We start from the raw sequence: 21,580 nt of genomic DNA, 5'->3' as shown, positions 1-21,580 counted from the left end.
TGCTTTGCGATATAGCGTTTGACCATCGATCCGTCGGGGCCACAATGTGTGCATCCGCGTACATAGGTTCGACTGCTTGTACTGGAGCAGACATGTATTCCTGAAGGAGTTCGGTTGGGGTGTAGGAGATTGAGTAAGTCTCGTTCTCACAGGTGAAACCAACGTCCCTTCCAGATCAATGGCTTCGCCAGTCATCGACTGGTATAGTGTGGCTTCTTCCATAGAAGCTGTGTATCCTGCGAGGCACCAGCGCAACACATTCAGTGCCAGCGTGCTGAGAAACCAGTTGGTCCTCTCGCAGGGCATTGGAAGCACCAAATACGAGGCTCTGGGCCGGCAGACCGACAGTCCGCATCACTGCCTTGAAGGAACGTGACCATGCTCAGTATTAGGTGCTTGTCCACAATTGACGTTGACGCATTGTCCGCGTTCCTACGTCGCAATATCAAAACTCGTCCCACAGCCACAACTGCTCTTCGCTCCAGGTATGCCAGTGACCTTGAACTGACTTCCAATCAGCTCCATCGTATAGTCCACCGAGCTTCCCTTCAGAAGTTCCAAGCTCGGTTCATCCATGATGACTTTTGCCTTGTACCCATCTCCACCTTCCGCACTGCCCTTCTGATTCACTCTTTCCTCATTCTCGAATATCGTATCCTCTTCTGGATCTATATCCTTCGTCGAAGTGAGAGACATGAAGTATTGGAAGCCGTGACATCCGCCGCTTTCGACGCTCACTCGTAACGCCAAGTCGGGGTTCTGATCCGTCTCAGCTATGGTCTGTAATCGATGCGCAGCTCGTGGCGTTATGGTAATCGTCATGTCATTACCGGAGTCATCTTGTCGGGGATTCGTGATGGCGACGGCACGTCTTTTGGCAGTGCTGCTTAGAGTCCGCCTCTGCGGTATTCGCTTTGATACAGGATTCTCAAGCGTCCCAGATATTCTTGCGATAGATCGGCATGATGGAGCGAGAAAGTCTAGGAATAGTGGCGCTGGTGTGTGAAAGCTGCGTTGTCTCGGAGGCTGAAGCCATGTCTTCGCCGTCCCAGAGCCCGCGAGGGTTCTTGATGATCGTAACGTCCGAGCGCAGCTTCTGCATATACTAGGAGTCGCCATAGTGGTATCGTGGTACCCCGTAGATGTTGTTTGCTTTGCGCATTCATTTGAAAGAGCATCAGCGTGAGCGAGCATTGGTAAGCGGAGCGGGTCCCGGAGGTTCGGCCCGAGTTTTGCCGATGTTTGTCTCGATCGCAGCTTGTTAAAGCACATGTTTCCTTGATCGACATGCCGCTGAGGCAAGAGACGCCACTGCTACGATTATCAGGATCTCATTCTCAAGACAACAGGTGACTATCCAGCTGCTATGGAGCGCTTGAGCACGGCCGGCAATGCTGAGAAGCTGTCACGTTGCCTCAGAACGCTGCCCATTTGCACAGGCAAATACTATTCGGCAATTAACTCGATAATATTTAGCAATTCTCAACCCTAATACGGACAAGAGTGCGCACGGACGATTTACAGTATACTTTCCGGGTTTCAGTCTCTTCTAAGTAAGCAGGTAGAGGTGCTTACAAACTACTACCTAATAGTAGTAGTTAGGGTTAAGAACGAGGTATAATTAGAAGCTATAGACTAAGTAGATATAGATTTTAGTGCTAGTTGCTATAGCCTATATACTAATATTGTCGTAGGTAAAGCCGTAGCTCCTACTACTATAATACTAGACCTTACTACCCTTACTAACCTTGCTAACCTTACTAACCTTACTAACCTTACTAACCTCCGCGGAGTAGAGCTATAGACGGTAGTAGAGCTATAGAACCTAGCATATGCTAGTTAGATAGCGGTAGATAGTCGAATATAGTATATTATATCGCTACCGGTAGACCTAGAGCCTACGGTAGTATAGGTTAACTACTATAGAACTAGACAAACTATCGCTCCGAGTAAGGCACTACTAGCGCTATTAGACGTTATCGATTAAGTGCTATAGCGGCTCTTTAAATACTAGCTAGATCGTTACTAACAAAGCCGTAGCGCTTAGTAGGTATATAGACTAGCAGAGCTAAAGGTCGTAGTTATTATATTGCCGTACGAGTACGAGGTTGTTATATTAATGCCCTCGTACGCCGTCTATAGCCTCTTTAAGAAGCTAGGTTTAACTAATCTACGTATTCGAAGCTAGAAGCCTCTCGTTAATTAGTACGTACGTATCTTCTAGCAGGTATAGCCGCTCTACCTCTTCTACCTCTTCTACGGCGGTTGTTTAGTAATACTAATAGCTCCTAAACTAAGCGATTAACCTTAATAATAGCTCGTAGCGGAGCTGCGGCTTTATTAATATACTAGTAGCGATTAAAGTGCGTATAGGGGTTAAACTCGAAGGATCTAGTTAACTCGATTAAGTCGATAATACTATACTTATAGACTATACCCTATACTATCCGGAAACAACCTAAGCACTAAGAGCGCTGTTTGCTAGGCTCCTTAGCAAGCTTAGCTATCTCTTCGTACGCTAACTTTAGCTAATCGAGTGCCTTCTATAAGCCCTTACGGTAGATCTTTGTATTAGCCTTAGCAAACTTAGGACGGCGGAGACAACTAGGTATAGCTATTCGTTTAATGCCTATATAGGCAGTAATCTTAGCATAGCAAATAGCCTACTATAGCTTTAATTTAAGGAAGAGGGTAAGGATATTATACCGCTTGCTAGCAAGCTAGCGCTTTATCGTTAAGTAAGCTCCTTCTGCCCTCGAAGTAACTAATTAACCGTAGAATAGAAACTTAGTTTGCTAGAAGCAGTGTACTAGCTTCTCTTTATAGGTCTAGTATTTACGGTAGATATATTCTCGGAGGGCAACAAAGTAAGGGTTCTCGTAGTTTGCTATCTAGCGGTCCTTAGTATTAAATTCTTCGAGAGTCTTAGTATAGATATACTACCTAAAGTTGTCGACGAATATAGTATAATCGGGGTTATCTTGCTACTTATTCTTGCCTATCTCTTTATTAAGAACCTGCTTCTATAGTATTAGCTTCCGGGCCTACGCCTATACGTTCTTAAAGATATGCTAGGCGCAAATAAGAGCCGGTATTCGAGGATAGGTCTTGTCTAAGGTATTTATATAACTACGGTCTCGGTCGGTAACCTATAGGCCTAGTAGAGGCAGGTTGTATATCTTATATAGAGCCTAGAATTGCAGCTTGCTTAGCAAACTACGTAAACGCAGCTTCGTTCTTATTGCCTATAATATAGTATCTAAAGGGGATAGTATTACTAGCTCTAGTGCCTGCTATAATGTTTAAAAGCGGTCGATTATAGCGGTTAGTTTTGTATATATTGTCGATAATTAAATACTCTAGATACCGCTTGTATAGCTCGGCCATTTATAGGTTAAGAACAAGGAGCTTGTCCAATTTGCTATTAGAATCTACCTCCTTTGCGAAATAGAAACCTAGCTCGGTTAGCTACTTAAATAGGGCCTTAGATATAGTTAGGTTACCTTGCGCTGCTTTCTTAGTATAGGCCCTAACATTATAAAGGTCCGACAGCAGTTGTATACCTGTTTTAAGGGTGTTAGTGTTAGTATACTGTCTTATAAAAAGATTAATATCGAATATAGAAGAGGGCTTAGTAACCGGCCGAGACTCGGCCGGTTACCTTTATATTCGAATAACACCTTTACACTTATATTATTTGCCTTCTATTAGTCGATATAACGTCGTATAGACACTCGTATTAGCATTTATATTATCCGTTATTATCTTCTTAATAGCGTCGTTACGCTTACGCTGTCGATGCGCCGCAAAATAGGCAGGCGCTTCTACTAGATAATTATAGGTACTATAGACTAATCTAACTTGCTAGCGGCTATCTAGATCCTTCGAGTTATAGGCGCTTAACGTAAGCGATACTAGACACTTCTTACGAGCAGAAGCAGCCTTTAGTCGCTTTGTATTTTTCGATAGATCTAATAGCTTGCCTCCTTAATTATAGAGCAACTAGCGAGATACCTACGGAGCCGTATTCTACGCTGTTTTAGCCCTCGACCTGTTTCCGGACTTAATAGCCTAGCAAAAGCCGGCTCTTATTAAGTGTTGTTATACTACTAGAATAGTAGCATCTATAGAGCGATAAGTATTCTTCGGTAGCGCTAATAATAGCAAGATAGTATCCTTATCCGACTTATTAACCTCCTCGCTACCTTTATCGACCTACTAAGAAACAGCCGCTATTTCGTCTTTCTTTTTAGCTTCTATTTCGAGCTCGTACTTACGCCGTTCCTCCTTATTTAGAAGCGCTAAATCTACCTCCTATTTATCTCTAATTCTACTATCTGTAGCTAGTATATTAGCTTCTACTTTAGCTTTATTAGTCTCGTTAATATCTTAGAATAAATCGTCCGGTTAGCGGTCCCTAATACTATTTCCGAAATATAGGCCTTACGATAAAATAGACGACTCGTAAAGAGCTTAAGAATATAAGGGCGGTAGAACCTCTGCTTATAAAGAGAGCGATATAGCAAGATAACAATACCTTAGTTTAGTCTATACTATTAAATTTCTATCGATATAAGATAAGGTTTCTAGTAGAAAACACGCGACGCACCGCATCCCTTAGCAAAGTACTATTTCCAGCCATTTACAGTAACAAGAACGCTAATAGCCGGGCAGTAGCGCGTTGCCCTTTATGGGTTGAGAATTGCCAAATATTATCGAGTCAATTGCCGAATAGTATTTGCCATTTGCACATAGCCATCCTCAGCTTCAGAGGACTAAACGCCAGAGACTTGCAATGGCCAGACCAGAACGTGAGCAACCGAGCAAGTCTATCCTGGATCGAAATTCCATTGAGAACTTCGTGAAGAAACATCTTGGAGATGGGCGTGGTGAGTAGAAACTCATCATTCAAGAAATACCTCAACCAACACCCGGGCACAGTGAAGACACAACACCTGCTTGGCGCCGTTGTCTTCTCAATGTATGCCGCCAAGCATGCGACTCCATGGAAGCTGGCAAGCTCAAGCTCAGCATGTCCGGCAGCTTTCGAGCGGCGAGATTGCACAGTACACAGGACATTGCTACGTCGACCACTACTGCGAGCGCATTGATAACACATGGATATTTGCAGGAATCAAACCGCACGCACCACTTCACCGCAAAGGTTGGAAAATTGGAAGACGTGATCGGGAACTTCAACTGGCACTCAACCACTCGTACATCAATCTCATCACTCTTTGATCAACCACCAATACCTCTCTCCTCCAAACCTTTGCCGATACTGCCCCTCCAGGCCTCCACCCTCGCGTTTGCCGTTCCCGCCGCCACTTCCTTCATCTCCCCAACCCTCCCATCCTCCAACTTCCCAAACTCCTCATCCCCAAACTCCTCAAGCGTCATCGGCGCCGGGAACGTCTCCGCCAACTCCTTCTGCGAAGCATCCAACTCCGTCCCCACAGCCAGCGGCACAATCTCGAGAACATGTACACTACTCCCCTCCAAACTCTGCCGAATGCCAACCACACACGCATGCACCGCCGCCTTCGTAGCGCAATAAACAGAAAACACCCCTCCCATCGGCACGAACCCCAATCCAGACCCAGAAATCATAAACGTCGTCTCAAACCCCTTGCGCCAAAAAATTTCGGAACAACATGTCTGGCAATCACCATCGGACTCGTCACATTTTCCCGGTTCATCCTCTCATCGGAACTCGTTTCAATCTCGTGGAGATTCGACGTAGACTGAATTCCAGAATTGACCCAAACGGTATCGATGTTTGGGTATCGCTTGAACAGCGTGTCAATGTGTGTGGGGAGTGCTGAGTTTTCCAGACCTGTGCCTAGCTCGGATTTGAGCTCCTCGAGACGTTCGGTGCGACGACCGGTGATGATTACGGTTTTGTTCTGTGCGTGGAAACGGCGGGCGAAGGACTCGCCTATGCCTGACGTGGCGCCGATGATGAGGTATGGTTTTCATGATTGAGAGTTGGGAAGACATGATGGGTTTGGCGCGCGTGTGTGTTGATGTTTGATTGTTTGTAGGTGTCAAGTCATGTTGAAGGCCGTATATATATATGTGTCTGAAATTCTGCTCCATCTGCGGACGTACAGACGACTACGTCCGCTGCGATCGACGACGAGATTCCCCAAAATGGCAACACGTTGTTTCAAAACGGATTTTGAGATTCTGGCGACCGTGCCAGAGGATGCGAAGCTCGCGAAAATTTTGGCGAATGCGCAGAAGAGCGGTATGGCTTATGGCTCGAAGCTTGTCCTGGGTTCGGTCTTGGTGTCCAAGCTGACATCTGAAGCCATTCTGCCTTTCCACTGGCACAAGATCAAAGGAGTCGCCTCCTATCGTTACGATCGCAGGACACTTCATCCCACCAGGATCTGAGCTGAGCATCAGCCCTATTGCCCATAACAGGTGCAAAGAGATCTTGGGAGATGATGCCGATGCCAATGCCTGGCGACCAAATCGCTGGATTGCAGATGGCAGCGACGCCAGTAACGAGTATTTCCGAGGAGTAGAGAAGTTCAATGCCCTGGTAAGTATCGTCTGATCGCCCAAGCAGCGATGACTGATGACTATATGCATAGTCCGGTTGTGGATCTCGAGCATGTACATGTACATTTGGCAATGATCGAGGTGCACAAATTCGTGGGCCAGCTGATCCGACAGTTCGACTTCATCGTGGAGAATCTTCTGGGCCCATTTATGAGATCTCTGCAGGAGAAGCTGCTAGTGAGGGAGCGATTTGTAGGCATCCATGTGGCGTCAGGACTGCTCGTTCATCCGGGGCTCGCTCTCTCATAAACATTCGCGAGACTGCGGTAGATAGCACCCATGCGTGCCACGACGCCCCAGACCCAAGTGTCTTCGTAGAAAGTGACCCAGAGGCGTAGCATGGATGCAGCCTTCGACCTACAGGTACTATCGCCAAAATCGCAAACAGCTGTTCTCAGTACGGTGATAATGTGGTCAAGCAGTTGAACCTCTTCGTCGTCCATGTCTTGGGGAGCGAGAAGGTCCATATGATGTAGCCATCTTGAAACAAGAAGGACCGTGTCCCAAGAAGCAATTGCATGCTCAAAGCTCCATGTCAACGCCACGGTCTTCCGCAATAGCAGCAGAGATCTTCTGTCTGACGCACAAAGCCCATCAAACACTCCAGCGATGGTCTCTGTCATGGTTTTACTTCGTGTCATCGGCGCTGTAGCGTATTCTTGAATAGCGATGGACGCATCTTCGGGCTGACCGCGAAGCAGAGCTGTTTTGTCCGGCTGAAGTAGCTGTGGATGCGATCTTCCATGGCATATTCGCAGTATACAGGATGCGTTGAAAAGAAAGCTTGGTTTCGCCTGTAGCCAGTCGCCACATTGAGCTTCACCGGTTGCTTTGATCAAGTCTCGACATCTTGCAAGGGTGGTCCCATACAGCGAAGTATTTTCTTGGTCGGCGTAGCCACCGTGCCACATATGGATCGCCATCGTGTGCATTACGACAACCACGGCGAAGTGAGACCAAGTGTACGCGCCAGGCGGAAGCTCTTTGGCCGTTGCTTTGAGAGTCAGGATGTTCACGGAGTCCCGAAGCGAGGGCAGTGTATGCTCAGCTGGGCGGAGATGGTGCCACTCATCAGCGCTCTCGGCCTGCCAGAGATTCTCCGAGCAGGGCAATTCTACATCGCCATGGTATGGAACGGAGAGGGCGGGAGTCACGCCATAAGTTGTGGCAATCAGATTGCTCAGGATCCAGATGCCGTGTAATAGGCTGTACACTTGTCAGCACGAAATGCTGCGAGGTTTCTTGAAGGCGTACCGTTTCATGGATTCATGCTCCACCCACTGGAGCCATGATAGCGTAGTGACAATACTGTTTGCGTTCTTGCTTCTCAACTTTCGCAGTAGCAGTTGATACGCCTGTCACGATATTAGTGGTCTGCCCAGCAATCAGAGATGGCTCGAGGCGTAAACGTAGCGTACATTCGAGAGCTTGCCAAGCCTACCAAATGCACTTTCCACGACTTCTTGGTTGCCACTGAACACAGCGAAGAATGAAAGAAGGAATTGAGTACGTGCAGCAGCCAGATCGACACCGCTGTCAGGGCCTGTATTGGGCTGGACCAAATCCCCTGAATAAAATAGCTCGGTATACGTCAGGTCAGGTGGCAAAGGATCCTTCAATGTCCGAGACTCGGCCGCAAGGTATACGTCAGGTCAGGTGGCAAAGGATCCTTCAATGTCCGAGACTCGGCCGCAAGGTATAGGTAGGTAGCCGTTTGACGTTCCAAGCGGTATAAAGCTCCAATCGCACCTATCAACAGCAGCAGTTCCGGAGGCTGGCTTGCGCAATCAAAGGTACGTGTGTGGAAAAGCGGAAGATGTACATTGAAGGTCTGAAAATAGGTGCTGATGCAAAGACGTAGCTCGTCCAAAGTAGGAGGTGGATATCCCGAGGTGCTTGAGAGAGTAATTTGGTCCAGTGCAGAAGACAGCGCGTGGTTTGAGATGTTGACTTCGGGGCAAGGCGAAGGTGGCTCAGGGGCTACACTCGGCGACATTGCTACCGCGGCGGGAATAACTTCGCCTTGCGCCTGAGCATCACCTACTGGTCCAACAGAAGTAAGTGCCGGATCAAGCAGCATTTCCACATGCTGTTCCCGTCGGTCGACAGTGTTGCCTTCATCGTGGTCAAGTTGGAATGGCGACAGAGAAGCTCCCGGTGCCAATTCTGATTTGTCCCATAGCGAGGGGTCTATCTCAATACCTAGAGCCTGGAAGTCCAGATCGTCCGCCGCTGCAACTCCCGGCCAGAAGCCATCAACGGCTTCTGAAGGCGTCGCTATCATGGCTGACGCTGACGATGACCTGCGTCGATCCGCATGCAAGGTCTTCTCATGCCTTGCGACTAGATCTTTTCGACTGTAGTATTTTGCACAGTACCGACACGCAAACGGCTTCTCGTTGGTATGGCTTCGCACATGTCGCTGATAGTGCTCTCGTCTTTTGAACGACTTGGAGCAAAGCGAGCAGTGATGAGTCCGATCGCTGCTAGTCTGCCGTTCGAGGAGTGAGCCAGGTGATCTCAGAGCTTCCTGTGCCGCTGAAGATGCCATGCTGCCAGCAAGATCGCCATGGGTGTAGTAGTAGCGTTATGCTCCTATATAGTGCGGATGTCAGCCAGACAAGAGGAGAGGAGAGGAGAGGAGGTACTTAGCAGGGCAGGGTCCAGGCGGCGCTCGGCATGCGGGTTGGCGGGATGGGAGCCACCCAGAAAGCGGGGATGGATACTGCCGGCTTAGCGGGAGGTTGAATGAACATTTGATGGCCGAATTGACGCTTTCAATCAAATGCGCAGCGCAGTCCCCTTCCCTCCAACATGGCTCATCTTTTGACTTCACACATCTGCGCTCGCAGCTTTGCAACTTTCTTGCGATGCCGAAAGCATTCCGGAAGGCCCAGGCGAAACGCTCCCGCTCTTTCGGAGGATGTGGAACGTGTCGACGACGCTAGGTGAAGGGCGACCACGTCGGACCGACTAGATTTGCCTGACTTGCAAAGCTGTCGGAACAGAACGCGAGGACTTTTCTGCTCAGATACGATAGAGGAAATCGTCCCACGACAGCAAATGAGCCGGAAGATGCGATGCTTGTGGGTCAACGCGGTGCCACACGCCGGCATCTGATTCTCTTCTCAGGCAAGTACTTATTGGTCGCGAGCTGGGAGAAGCTGGCCTTGAAACTTACTCGCAGATCAAGGCTGTATATATCAATATAGACAGCAAGCTCTAGATACCTTCACCAACAATGTGAGCCAATGCGATCTGGACATCGATGGCATTGTTTCGAGGCCCAAGTCGGAGCGTGGAGATGCTCTGTCTCACCTCCCAACGTCGATGTTTCCATGGAATCTAGCGCATTGCATGATCGCAAGCGAGATAACGCTCTGCTATGCTGAAGGTGCTCACGGAAGGATGATGTGGTTCCAAAAGCCCTCGATGATGCCAGGGACTCGTGGGTCTCATGGAAGTCCAATGATGCTGCCCATTGTAACCCCGCGATCCCGAAGTGCAGATGTTGTCAGTGTTCTGGATACTGTTTGTTTGGGGAACTTCTGGCCGCCAAGAAATGGCGCCGCAAGTGTGAACCTTCGTGCCATCCTCATCACAGCATGCTCTCTCATGAACAGCGCGTCGCCAAGTCATCACGAGGCTCCGAGCGCACATGGCGAACCTAGCAAACACAAGTGTGCCCGCAACGGATCCTTCCCACAAGATACAGCAGATGAAAAGGGGCACTTGGGGCCTGGATCATGTCGCCGAGTTGATGTCCAAGGAGGCATTGGCAGCATTGCTTGCCTATACGCCGCAGCCCTTCTTCCTGGACGTCGCCACGACACCGCCCCCCGTCTACCTCCAGATCATGGCACAACGACTCTTGGAAGCACTGGCCTGGATGTCCCCTAGAGACTACGAGATCGTGCTCCGCCTCTTCTGCCCTCCAACCTTTCGTTTCCGTGCAGCATTCCCGGAGACACATCTCATTGCCATGAATCTAGAAGACCACATCAAGAATTCTTACGCCTTTCGTAGGGCAAACCCGGATCATCGTATCGAGGTCAGGAACACCTCCATATTGCTGGACGAGAGAATGGGCAAGGCTGCTGTATTCATGAGTACCCGGGTCGGTGGCCTGTTTGCGAGCCACGGAACGACAAGGGAGTCGGTTAATAAAATGCATTGGCAACGACTGTCCAATGGGCGTTGGCATATCGTAGAGCTGTCCTCGTTGCGCGGTCCAGGCAATTTTCCCTTCTGAGATCACGCCTTCTATCGAGCCGAGCGTCACAGCCTTGTTGGGACCGACTCTCACCAGCAATCGACTCTCGAATCTGCAGAATGCGGAAACACTCTTCTCAATACCATCCTGCATGCCGATGAAGACTGCGCAAGAGAGCATCAATTCTCCTCCAGCGGAGACATTTATCACCACACCAGGATCTTTTTGGCAGAGAGCAAATTGCGTCAGCTCCAATGCTCCTCGTGCCTGCCGATCTCAGTGGGGCCTTCACGAGGTCGATTTATCCGCAAATCAAATACTAGCCAAACTTGACCTCCACGTCATTGAAAATGCGGAGAAACTCCAAGGATATCAACGAGGTCCACATGGTCGCGGAGGATCTCATCCGTGGTCACGCCATTACCCGGGCATCCTCTTGTCAATATATGGCGTGATATCTCACGAATCCCTCGGGATCTATCACAACTCCAACTATGGCCTTCTCGACTTTCGCAGCATCCTTGCTACTCGCAGCGGCCGCTCAGGCCCTCGACAATGGCTTTGGCAGAAGTCCTGTTATGGGCTTCAATACTTACAACGACGTGGCCTGCACGCTGAATCAGTCGTATGTGCAGAACACGATAAATGCCTTCTCTAGCAAAGGATTCGGTGATCTAGGCTACAAGTACTTTCAGATCGACTGTGGATGGCAGGGCCGCCAGCGGCAAAGCAATGGCTCCATCACGTATGATGCCAGCGTCTTTCCAGATGGCATAACTCCTCTTTCGAAGTTGGCGATCAGTAAAGGATTTCAATGGTCCATGTATACCGATCAAGGAATATATGCCTGTGACACGGCCAAGGAGTTAAGGCCTGGGAGCCTGAACTATGAGAAGCAGGACGCTCTCATGTTCGCAGCCTGGAACACTGCATACGTCAAGGTACATTCGAAAGCCTGTGGTCCAGTACATCAACTGACACAATGCACAGATCGACAACTGTTACGTGGATGGAGGAAGTTCCGAACAGAACGCACCCAAAGATCCTCGAACCGATTTTCCGTCGCGATATCAGGTCATTTCTTCGGCAATTCAAGACGTGGGCATCAAAGGCATCTTGATTTGCCAATGGGGTACGCCATACCAGAGCCCGAGTGGATTGCAGGGCCCTTCCGCGTGGACTCCCTCTTTGTCTAATTCCAATCGAGTGTCGGATGATATCATTCAAGGCTGGGCCAATGTCATGCGTATCATGAACGAAGCCATTCACGTCAATTTGCGAGGTCTGTCTGGGCCAAGTCATTTCGCTGATATGGATCTACTCGAGGTCGGCAATCCTGGGATGACGGTTGACGAACAGGCGAGCCACTTCGCTATCTGGGCATATTTCAAGAGTGCTCTGATGGTTTCGACCGCTATACCCACGATGAGCACTGCGACTCAGAACATCTTGCAGAACAAGGACCTGATCGCGATCAACCAAGACTCGCTTGGCGAGCCCGTGAAGCTCGTGCAGCGCTTCACCGACGATAGCGACGTATATGCTGGCTGTCTTGCAAATGGGGACCGGGCTGTCCTGCTTCTTGACCAGTCTAACCAGACTCGATCGCTGGCAATCAATTTTCCAGATCTTGGAATTGCTTCAGCGACGGTGAAGAACTTGTGGACTGGTCGCACGAGAACTGGCCAAACCTCGTATACAGCGCAGGTCAATGCGCATGGCTCGCTTCCACTTCGACTCAGCGACATTCAGACCGTTCCAGTTCCTGCACCTAAGCTCACCTGGATTGAAGCAGAGTCCGGCACACTCGCCGGCGGAGCCAACATTCAATTCTGCTCTGGCTGTTCCGGCTCTTCGAAAGCAGGAAACATTAGCGCAGAAGGTGGATCTCTCACCCTCAGCGGCATTCGAACGAGTCAAGCGACGCAGGACGTGCGATTCGATTACATTGACTGCGAGATCGGCTACTTGGCGGATCAGGGGACGAACGTCCGAGGAGCGAGTATCAGTGTCAATGGAGGTCCAGGGCAAAATGTCCTGTTTCCGCTGACTGGCTACAACTGGGACCGAGACGTCACGAGGAACCACTTGGTGAGGCTGAGCGGATTCAGCACAAGCGGCATAAATACGATCAAGATCAGCGGCCTCAGCGGAAGCTCGACGTACGCTCCAGATTTCGATCGTATTGGCGTTGTAGCTTGATAGAATCGAATGAGCTCTCTATGATAAAAATAAAATATTGCCATAGCTGCCTTCGCACGTTTGTGTCGTCCTACGAGCTGAACGCTTCCTATAATTCGTCTTGTAGCCAGACATTCTGACGTGCCACGCATCAGCCTGCAGTGGCGAGGAAGCTCGAGCCTCGCGTAACGCTTACTGATCCTTCAGAGTTCAGCTATAACTTCTATTTGTATGCCAGCTGACATACAAAGCTCGCAAAACTGCCAGCTTGATACAATACCGTCAAACATGCGACCATCAACATGGGGGGGGGGATGAATTCTAAGAAACGAAGCAACGACACAGTCTCCGCAACATTCAATCGTGTGGTTGAATGAGTGGATATAGGCCGGTTGCCTGAGTAGATAGCGCTTGAATGAGATTAAATAGCGAGCGACTAGCGTATAGTTGAATAAATAGACAGGCTATTACATGTAATAGCGTATAGTTAAGGTTGATTAACTGAATAATACAGGTTAGCGGAAATAAGTAAATACTAGCTATTCAACCTCGCCGTTGCTATTACGTCTACTGCTACTGCTACTACTATCGTCGTCTACTATTAACTAGGTTACCTATCTATTAGTAAGGCCTCGAATAAGCCAATTCTTTAGGCACTAGTCGGCCTTAATTGCCTATATAGTAAGGTAGTGTCTATAGTCTATAACTATTAATTTGCTATAGCTAAAGACTCGCTCGCATTCTAAGCTTATTACTAGAATAGCAAACAGCGTAAACGCTAGCTATACGAGTGTTAGATACAGCCCTTCGCTACGGTCTTGCTACTAGTCTAGCGGCCGAGTATTATAGAAGTTATTGTCTAGTAAGGTGCCGCTATACTTATAAGTTGTTAAGTCGTCGCTTAGATAGCGCTCTAGCTCATTTTCTATCGCCTATCGCCTCTTACTATTGCCCTTAGAAGTAAAGTCGGCGAAGGCGTCTTCGAAGAAGTCGAGGTCGTTGTCTTACCGGCGGCAATCGCGCTCGTTATTACGGAGCTCTTAAGGTAATAGAAACTAGTAAGAAGGCTTATCTTCTAGCTATAGAAGTGAGGCAATAAAGTCCGTATATAAGTCTACTACTGCTTGCTTTGCCTTAGCAATCTCCTTAACGGCCGTCTTCTTATTACCGTTCTCGTTAGTCGCGTCTTTGCCGTACTTAAAGCCTACCTATCTCTTTTTGAAGAAGTCGTATTTCTTTATAGGGTAAAGGATAACGGCGCTACGTAGAAGGCGGCTAGAATTAAGGTCGTTATAGAGCTGTTCTATGCGTAAGAAGCTAGCGTCGACCTTAGCTCTATAACTGCTAAAATTTAGTGTAAGGCGCTAAGAATAGCAAGAATAAGTACTTATACGTCGCTAAAGTCGTTACGGTCGATACTATAGGCTTCTTCTTACCGCCGAGTAAGCGATTGATATAGCGTATCTAATATAGGGTAAATCTCCTATAGAGCGCTAAATAAGCCGTATATTACGTTACCTTTAATCCGCTTCGTAGCCTCGAGGAAGGGGATTAATAGTCGCTCGTACTACTACAATTCTTTCTAGTTAGAGTTAGTTAAGTAGTCTTAAGCGAGGTTGTAGCTACTATCAGGTTTCTAGAGACGGCAGAAGCGTTAAATAACTGGCTTTAACTTTAAAGCGCGTTATATTATCCGGAGGGTTGAATTCTATCGTATACCGCTATCTTTAACAAGGCGAAGAAGGACGTTATTAGCTTCTAACTCTAGGTTAGCTAAGTCCTTCTAATACCGTACGAATAGCGCCGAGCGCTTTAGTGACCGTATAATGTATTTAACAGTGTTGTAAAGCCGTCTAATATTGCCTGCCTTCTCGCGCTATAGCCGGAAACTATCGTCGTCGCTCGCACGTTAGAGTTCTTTCTCCTATTAACCTATTCCTTTACTAAATAGCATTGCGCGGACAATAAGGTTAATACTGTAACCTATATATCTATAGCGAGCGTCTGCTTCGTAGAGTAGTATACCGAGAGCGATAAGCTTAGTAATAGTCGTATCGTTATTAGTTGCGTTATCTGTTTGAAACGCGGTAATTCTATCCTTAATCTCGTATTCTTAAAGGACTTCGTAAAGGACTAGAGCAATAACAACGCTATAGTAGCTTAGAAGCGGTCGAAGGGCGATAAGAGCGACTTAAAGTTGCCTATTCTCGTCGATCTAGTATACTATAATAGCTAGCAACGACAGATTATTAGGTATTGTCTAGATATTAAAGGAGATACTAATCTTCGAGACAGCCTTTAGAATAGCCGCCTTTACGTCCGGTTTACGCTCCTTATAAGCACGGAAGAGCTAGTTACGTATAGTACGCGGACAAGGCAAGAGATCCTTAACTAATAGACTACTAGTTAATATTATCTTGTATAGCTCTTTAGAAGCGGCGTCTTCGAAGGAGATATCGCGTCTTGCTATCTAGTTTATAAAGTCTTAAACCTACTAAGCGGCGTACTCTAGCGGAAGCTAGTCGTAGCTATTATTCTTCGGATAGTTGTCTTGTTTATCTGCAATCTTCTTCGCTCTACGTTTACTTAGAGGTTTATAGCCGTAGTAGACAACATAGTACCTTGCCGGAGTGCCTATAGAAGCTACGCTCTATACCTGTTTATCGGCGTTATTAAGATAGCATTGTTTATAGAGCTAGAAACGACCCTTATACTTCTGCTTCTTTAGACACTACTTTATAAGCTCTATACCGTACTTAAATACCTATAATATGCGTTTGCCGATAGAGTGTTTAGTACGTGTACGTAGTCGAAACTAGCCTAGTAGGCGGTCGTAGAATACGTTGAATTTGACGCGTTAAGAAGCCGCAATAAAGCTGCCTTCGTCTCGTTCTATAGCGGAAGAAGTTATAGTCGTAGACTCGGTCTCGTTGTCTCCGCCGCTCTCGCTGCCGCTCGATAAATCGATAGGCGTTTCTACTATCTCGGCGCTTCGTATCTGTCGCTATAATTGTTGTATTAGGCGAGGCTATAAGGTCTAGGTTACTAGAGGTATTTGTTAGCTAAAGGCGAGAGTACCTTGTAAAAGACGTGTTTTCTTTCGTAACGGCCCTAGTTTGCTATCCGCCGAGGAAACCGTAGCAGGTCGTTTTCCTAATAACTTCGGAGGCATATTAAATAATTTTCTAGATGCGTAGATAGTGTATAAAAAATGATAGTATACGTTAAATAGTAGTGTTTTAATTAGGAGTTACGAATTCGGAGGAGGAAGCGGAGATTTTAGGTGTATAGCTATAGTGGATTTACTTTAAACCGCGCCTAATTTACGTGTATCTATACGCGGAAAGCTTAATACACACTCTTTCTACGCGCGTCGAAAAATCGGCTGTATTTATAAACTTAAACTTCTACACCAACTTCTATAGCTTCTACTACCTTATAATCGACAACCTAACCTAGTATTATGCTATTTATAGCGCTAGCATCGACAGTTATATAGCTAAATCAATCCGTGTATCTTAGGCGTAGCTTTAAGTATTTCTAGCCTTTCCTCGGGACTTCTACTATCGTCTAAACCGTATAGAAACATACGGAATTAGAGGTCTAATAGCTTCTTGCTTATGCGAATGCCTAGTTTATAATACCTCTTCTTTAGATACTGCATTCTCTTATATAAGGACTAGCGCTTATATAACCCCTTCTTCTTAGCTTGCGCGGCTGTGTCTTTGCTGCTAGAAGTGGCCTATTGTTGTAGCACTTCTAACAAGCTATTAGCCTGCTTTGTCGGCTTTGCTAGACTAGCTTCGAGAACGATAGGGTTCTATTACACTACTGTTATTCTATATGCTTAGATTAACAAGGTTGCAATATAATACTAACCTCTCGAGATCCGGAAGCCATACTATACTGTTAGAGGTATAGTTATCGAGAAAGAGAGCCTCGCAGTATAGGTAGAAAGCTAGACCTATAAAGCCGGAAATTGGCTTCTCGGAAGAGGCCTTATCTACTACTGTATACAGCGATCTATATGCCCTCGGAGCCGTGGAACACTGCTGGATATTATATTACACTGTCTACTTAACCTATAGATTACTGTAGCTCTTAACCCTTAGTATATACTATAGGGTTATCGAGGACGACAACGAGGCGGACTAACTTTACTTAATAGACTCCAAATTCTTTATATAATTAACTGATTGAATGACGATATTATTACGTAGTTGTATGAGCTAGAAGGAGCATAATTGATTGAATAAAGACGTTGTTACTCATTCACATGCTCATGTAATTATTCATGTAATTGAATGTTGCGGAGACTGCAACGACATCCCCCCATCTTTTTTCATCGACCCACAAAATCAACAGACATAGAGCTAAACGTCAGGCAACACAATGGCGAAATCCAAAAAAAACCAGCTCCCAATGCAAGTGACGCATGTAGCCCTCAAAATCCACTTCCCCACGAGCTAAGACATGCACTCCAACCCCCGCAAGATACAGACCTGTAGCTCAAAGCCTTCCTTCGAAACAAAATCCTCCTCCAATGCACAAGTGATGACGGGACGAGATGATGCGCGAAATTTTTGATTCGACAGGGAGAGGATCTCGGTGCAAGGGTGATTTGCATTCCAAGGACGTACGTCGCCAGGCGGAAGGATGCGAGACAGAGTGTATCGGAGACATTATGCAGAGATTCGGGAATGGGATCGGGATGGGATGGGAGGCGCTTTGCGAGTTTTCTTGGGAAGCAGGATCCTGAGGTTAATGAGAGTGCTATGCATGATGAGATGCTACGGGTGATTGGGTTTATACTTCTCAGAGGGGCGATTTGGACGTTGGTGGTTTGGAGGAGCGCGGTGATGGTGGCAATGGTGATATTGTGGTATTTGAGGTGAGATAATTACTTGTAGGGACCTCAGGAATGATGATCACTATGCCTGTTCTTTTCTCACTCTTATCTAGCTGGAGGGTGAAGCCATGACTCCGCGTAGCCTGTCCATTGTGGCACCTCGCAGAATGATATGGAACGCTCCGAGGTGATATTGCTGTGGAAGGGACCTCTCTTACACTGATCCCAGGTGAAGCCCGTCGGCAAAGGTGCTTCAGGATCGCAGTCAGGATTCTTCTTTCACTCTCATGGAGCTGGAGTGTAGCAGGGACCAGGTGCGTTGGATCTTCGCGGTACTTCTTTTGGCGCTTCTGCCAATCGCGTGCGGCTGTGAGTGGCTCCGTCTCGCTAGGGATGTCTAACGGGACCTGCGAAATCATCGCCTAATCTAGGGAGTTGTCGATGGAGGTGGCCTCGACTTAGTGCGCTGCCTTGCGTCGGAAGACTGTACTGCCTATAAGGATGTATCGGCTACAAATCAGTGCGATCTTGTACTTGCCGTCCGCATTCGCTGGATAGTATAGGTATAGTAGTCCGATTAGCTTGCGTTTTGTGCATAGGAAACCGTACGCCTCTACTGAGCAAGTGTACTAGCTGCCGACCTCCTTTATCGTAATCGTGGTATCGTCAATCATTTGGAACATGTCGCCTAGCTTGACGTCGGCGAGTCGAGTGCCTGTAGGCGGCATGCAGTCGATTGTGACAAAACCCAGTGCGTTGTAGATTGGCACCGAAGTGTCGGCCTAGTAACTGGACTTCAGCCATTGCTCGACATCGGAGTATTCCATTCCGGAGCGCCAAAGGTGAGTATCCTCATTCACGTTCGTGGCGCCTCGGCGAACCTTCTTGTCTGCTTACACTGACCCCAGTCGAAGCCCGTCGCCAGCCCTAATAATGATTCACTCAGCAAATAACACCTGACGTTTACTAGTTCACTTACACTCGACCGATTCCTAGTATTAGAATTGTCTATCCACCCCACGGCTTCTCCGGCACAGTTTTCTGTTCCGTAGACTGCTATCTCACACCTGCCGTAATCACCAATTCTTTCCGCATCACCCCCAACGCGAGAAACCCAGCCATAAGAGAAACCCACGAAAGGCAATTGGTCTTTCCATTCGAAACATCCGCCTTCTCTGATCTTGACTCCATGTTTCCAATAAAATGGGTCGATTCTTTGTTCGTAGGATTTGTAGTGGCATGAAGTAGTGTCAAATCGACGGAAGGATATGCGGTAGTACCACCAGTCTGGGATCGCGTTTGTAAGCATGTACAAATACTCGGAGGGACAACTTGCATTTCCAGCCATTCTACAATTCTCTCCCGCCAAGAGGTCCTCAAAACAGCCAGTCCGATTTTGTTGTAGACGCCGACCAGTCGGCTGGTTGGCTACCAATCGTCGAAATGCTTCAATACTAAACTTCCGATTTGATATTGCAGTGTAGAAACCACCCGCGTGGCCATCAGCGTTGATCGGAGCGACTGTCTTCACGAGGTCCTCAAATGTCTTCGTAGGTCGGCGCCCTGAGGTCAAAATAGTCTGTCAATGTCAGCTCAACATTTGGGTAAGTCTCGTGTGACATGCCGATCAACTCCGATAGCAAAGCCGGATGTGCAGCCTCGCAGAATGACAGGAGCACCATCGCTTCATCCGCACCGCAGAGGCGAGACTCATCCACCGGTGTTAGCCCGCATTCGAATCTGTCTAGTCTGTTTTGGAGCTCACGACCATGGTTATCGAGACCTGTGAGAGCGAGAATCCAGCGAGAGCATTTTGAAGGATAATGATCAGTATTGGGGTCGATCCTGGGGCAGCCATCTCCGAGAGAGCCACTTCATCGCATACATTGAGATTTGAAGAGCGTGGCATGGCGGAGGCCGCACAGGCGAGTGATTTGGTCTGCCTCCGCAAATTACGTTAGCGAGTGAAAGTGGCGCAGAGATAAACGGCTTGTCGAAAGCTTACATCGTTATTGCGCTCCGAATTCGATGTCAGACTCCACGTACTAGAAAGGAGCTCGTTAGCGTAATAGAACATTTTGAGAGGAGCGCTCGTGTGAGTTTCATCCAATGTCACAGCCCGCACACCAAAGAATACCATTCCAAAAAGTAAACAAAGCTCGCAGCAGTGCGCTCGCCACGCGAGCTCTCAGTGGCCCTAGTGGCCATGGTGGCCATGGTGGCCAGGCCGATGCTGGAGTCATTAGGGCCAGCGCCCAAGTCCTCCTCCTCCTCCCCCACCCTGTCGCTTGGTCTGTAGTTCCAGGCAGTCCTGGCAGTGGCTCAGGTATTTCTTCAGTCGCTTGGCCAGCTTCCGGACATAGTACTGGTCGTTTATGCGAGCGTAGGCACGATGGAAGCCAATATGGTATTGATCGTCGTATACACTACTGAAGATGTCGCCTTCCAGTGCCTTCGGAATGCACAATCTTCGGTCGCCAGAGTGTGGCTTGTCGAGCCATACCAGGCCTTTGTCGTCGACAGAGAAACTTGTAGAGCCTGGCTCGGCGTTTTGGACCATCGCCTTGATGTTGCTCCAATACTCGTCTTCCTCGTACGCCTCGATTAGCTATTGCTTGAAGGCGTCATCCATTTGCAGCATCATCACTCCGCAGACCAGTTCCTCGAAGACGTCGCCTTTCGGCAGATGATCATCAGTCGTTTCCAAACGTGACAAGGCATCTGGCACGATGTGCTCTCGTCCTGGCTTGTAGACATCTTCCTCTCCACAACAGCAGCTAAAATCTGGGCCAGCGGCCCCACCCAACACAAAAACAACGTATTGATCAGGCCCTGGGTGAAGAGGGTCCTCGGCATGGCCGCGCAGATCGCAACGATCACCTCCACGGGAGTCTGAGCGCACGCATTTAGCAGGCTCACGGCCAAGCCGGCCCACTTCACCCAGGACCATGACTATTTCCCCCAAAACATGCGGCCAATCCGAACAAAGGCCTCCAGAGTGGCCAGGAAGCACAAGGCCGAAAAGAGCCAGCGGAAACCAATGAAGAGGCTCTTCTTGTCCTCACGACACATGGCTACAGAAAGTTAGCACAGTTTTGCAAACAACTCCAGATTGCAATATGGCACAGGAACATCGCAAAGACTCGAGGTCTGCACGGCTGCAGCTGTTCGGTGGAAATACTTCTTGGAAAGGGCACAGTCCAGACCAGGTAAGTGAGGTTGGTCAAGAGCAGAAGTGACAGCTCAGGTGGGCTGCAAAACAACCAGCTCTGTCGCTACGCCAGGATTTCATCTTCCCAGAAGTGAGATCGAGGGCGTAGCTATACTCCGATGTAGGAAGCGTCTCAAAGAAAGAGCGCAGTCCAGACCAGGAGTTGAGGCTGGGCAAAGGCCAGTAGCCACAGCTCACGTGAGGTGCAAATCGGCCAGCTCCGTCGCAGCAATCGAATCAGGGCCTCCGAGAAGCGAGATCAAGAGCGTAGCCGTTTGCGAAGCTTCGAAGCGCTTCGTGGATAGAGTCCAGTTCCAGCTGACGTGTGAGGCTAGTACGACAGCAGTGGAACCACCACACCTTGGGCAAAGTGCGAGTAGCTCAATCGCAGCATCATAGTTGCGGCCCCCTAGGAATGAGATTGAAGGCGTAGCCGCGCTCGAAGATAGGAAGCGTCCCCAAGAAGTACTCCTGTCTCGGCCGACAGGGAAGGCAAGCTGAAAAGTAGAAGCGCTCCAACTGGGCTGAGATCATCGAGCAGCTCGATCGTGTCGAC

At 48.2% G+C, this 21,580-nt stretch overlaps 4 protein-coding genes across 4 annotated transcripts; 1 reads left to right on the top strand and 3 right to left on the bottom strand.

Annotated features, from left to right (window-relative positions):
* Window positions 1-432: 432 nt before the first annotated feature.
* MYCFIDRAFT_80188 (uncharacterized protein) lies at window positions 433-1,119 on the bottom strand (the record flags this gene model as incomplete). Its single annotated transcript, XM_007922368.1, has 1 exon — window positions 433-1,119. The coding sequence occupies one exon, from the start codon at window positions 1,117-1,119 to the stop codon at window positions 433-435; it is 687 nt and encodes a 228-aa protein (XP_007920559.1).
* A 4,122-nt stretch (window positions 1,120-5,241) lies between these two features.
* Window positions 5,242-5,610, bottom strand: MYCFIDRAFT_80187 (uncharacterized protein; the record flags this gene model as incomplete). Its single annotated transcript, XM_007922367.1, has 1 exon — window positions 5,242-5,610. The coding sequence occupies one exon, from the start codon at window positions 5,608-5,610 to the stop codon at window positions 5,242-5,244; it is 369 nt and encodes a 122-aa protein (XP_007920558.1).
* Window positions 5,611-6,794: 1,184 nt separating this feature from the next.
* On the bottom strand, window positions 6,795-9,121 carry MYCFIDRAFT_192899 (uncharacterized protein; the record flags this gene model as incomplete). Its single annotated transcript, XM_007923520.1, has 4 exons — window positions 6,795-7,749; window positions 7,825-7,925; window positions 7,989-8,137; window positions 8,320-9,121. 4 exons carry the CDS (start codon window positions 9,119-9,121, stop codon window positions 6,795-6,797), a joined length of 2,007 nt encoding a protein of 668 aa, XP_007921711.1.
* A 2,240-nt stretch (window positions 9,122-11,361) lies between these two features.
* On the top strand, window positions 11,362-12,985 carry MYCFIDRAFT_185343 (glycoside hydrolase family 27 carbohydrate-binding module family 35 protein; the record flags this gene model as incomplete). Its single annotated transcript, XM_007923519.1, has 2 exons — window positions 11,362-11,724; window positions 11,774-12,985. The coding sequence occupies 2 exons, from the start codon at window positions 11,362-11,364 to the stop codon at window positions 12,983-12,985; spliced, it is 1,575 nt and encodes a 524-aa protein (XP_007921710.1).
* Window positions 12,986-21,580: the final 8,595 nt, after the last annotated feature.

Source organism: Pseudocercospora fijiensis (genome assembly GCF_000340215.1).
Source record: "Pseudocercospora fijiensis CIRAD86 unplaced genomic scaffold MYCFIscaffold_1, whole genome shotgun sequence".
Taxonomy (NCBI): Eukaryota; Fungi; Ascomycota; class Dothideomycetes; order Mycosphaerellales; family Mycosphaerellaceae; genus Pseudocercospora; species Pseudocercospora fijiensis.
This window is presented reverse-complemented; position numbering and strand designations above follow the sequence as displayed.